This window comes from Pteropus vampyrus, unplaced genomic scaffold (assembly GCF_000151845.1).
Source record: "Pteropus vampyrus isolate Shadow unplaced genomic scaffold, Pvam_2.0 Scaffold266, whole genome shotgun sequence".
Classification (NCBI taxonomy): Eukaryota; Metazoa; Chordata; class Mammalia; order Chiroptera; family Pteropodidae; genus Pteropus; species Pteropus vampyrus.
Window position 1 is genome coordinate 1,027,035 of NW_011889047.1, and position 1,662 is coordinate 1,028,696.

A 1,662-nucleotide genomic window follows, 5' to 3' on the forward strand; every position below is an offset into this window, starting at 1 on the left:
CAACGCAGGAAACTTAATTTAGTCACGTTCCAGTAAATTCTGCTTAACTTCCTGGGTCCTGAATTCCCTTGGGCTTTGACTCAGCCTCGTTAAAAGCCTTTCTCTGGAGCTGTCTCCTGACCCGAGGGCCAGGGCGGGCCAGGTGGGCGTGGGAGCAGGGAGCTAGAGAGGGCCCTGGAGCTGCACTGTCCCCGGGTCCTCACCGGTCTGACCTCGGCCATCTGTCCTCAGAGATGTCCCCTGGGCCAGCCTGTGCTTGTCCGGTCGGTGGTCACCGTGGCCCACCTGTCCCTCATCCCCTCCGAAGCTGCATCCCCACGTCATACCTGAGTCCCCTCCTGGTTGCTGGGCTCTGGCTCCGCTGCCTCGGGAGCTCGGCCGGGGGCTGTCCCCGTGCGGAGTGGCGGTGGCGGCGTGGGCCCAGGTCCCCTGGTTGCCGCAGGACGCTGCTGCTCTCCTGTCCTTGCGTCCGAGGACTCGGCCATGAGACGGGCCACGCTCTGGGCGCCGCCGAGGAGGAGAGGGCCTGAGGACCCGCTCGCTCAGACTCCACGGAACTGCACTGGGGGGTTAATTCCCTTCCCACCAGGGATCTGACCGCGGGGGGTGGGGGTGGCCTGGGCCCCCTGGGCACATTCGCTCGCTTTTCCAGTCCTCTCTTCCCCCATCCAGGAAACCCTTAGTCCTGGAGGCAAAGAGTCAGGAAATGTTGTCTTGTAGCTGCCCAGATGTCCCCAGACCCGTCACTCGAGGTTAAGCAGGTGTTATTTCCCTGATGTGTATTAGCATACACGTGTGTCCAGTTCTTCTGTATGTTAAAATATTTGCATCTTTTGTCTAACGACTGAGCAGTTAGTGGCCCCAAGTCCCAGAGTTCCACCTAGTGACACAGCCATCCAAAGGCTGTGGACTTTGTCTGAACATACGCAGACACCAAGTAGGAATCTGGAAGTTGAGTCGGATACATCACTGATTTTATTTTCTAGTCACTTTGTCTCCTCAGCAACGGTCAAGTACAACTCTAAACCTGCTGCCGATGGGGTGCGGGTGGGGGGTCTTGTTGTCTGTGGTGGCGGGAGGCGGGGGAGGGCAGAGCCCGCAGCTTCCACTCCATCCGGCTGTAGACCCCACCGCACACCCGGACACGTGACAAACTGTTACAGGTGTGGTTGTCAGGTTTGTAAAGGTGTCCTTTCCCCTCCCTCCCTCCCCGGTCTGTGACGACAGCGATTGGGGGGCGGGGGGGGCGCGATGTGGGGTGGGGGCACACGGCAAGCAAGGGCATGTGACGGAGGCGTGGGCCAGGCGCAGGCGGCAGGCCCAGACCTGGGGGACACCCCGTATGCTCCCCACCCCCATTTCTCCGCCCTGCATCCCTTCCACAGGGACCTGTGGGACACACGTCTGTTCGACAAGCATTGCTTTCTGGGCTCCTTTTGCCCCAGGGGATAACATAATGGGGTGACACCGCCCCCCCCACCCAACCTGGAAGCTCTGCGGCACAGGAGGCGCTGGGCACCAGACGGACACCAGATGGTGCGGCCAAGGCCCAGACGGAGACTCCCGTGGGCTCCACGGGCCGGGCTGCACCCCGATCTGCATCCCTAGTGACCAGACGGGTTTCTGGCGCTGTGAGCTCGCGACTTTATCGCCGTCTTTATC

At 61.3% G+C, this 1,662-nt stretch overlaps 1 protein-coding gene across 1 annotated transcript in view; it reads right to left on the reverse strand.

The window, feature by feature from the left end:
* Window positions 1–485, reverse strand: part of LOC111729516 (uncharacterized protein C6orf118-like) — a 22,267-nt gene extending 21,782 nt beyond the window's left edge. Inside the window, exon 1 of the mRNA XM_023520438.1 lies at window positions 327–485. Within this exon, the coding sequence (XP_023376206.1) occupies window positions 327–485 (159 nt within the window). The remainder of the gene's footprint in view (window positions 1–326) is intronic.
* Between the last annotated feature and the right edge of the window lie 1,177 nt (window positions 486–1,662).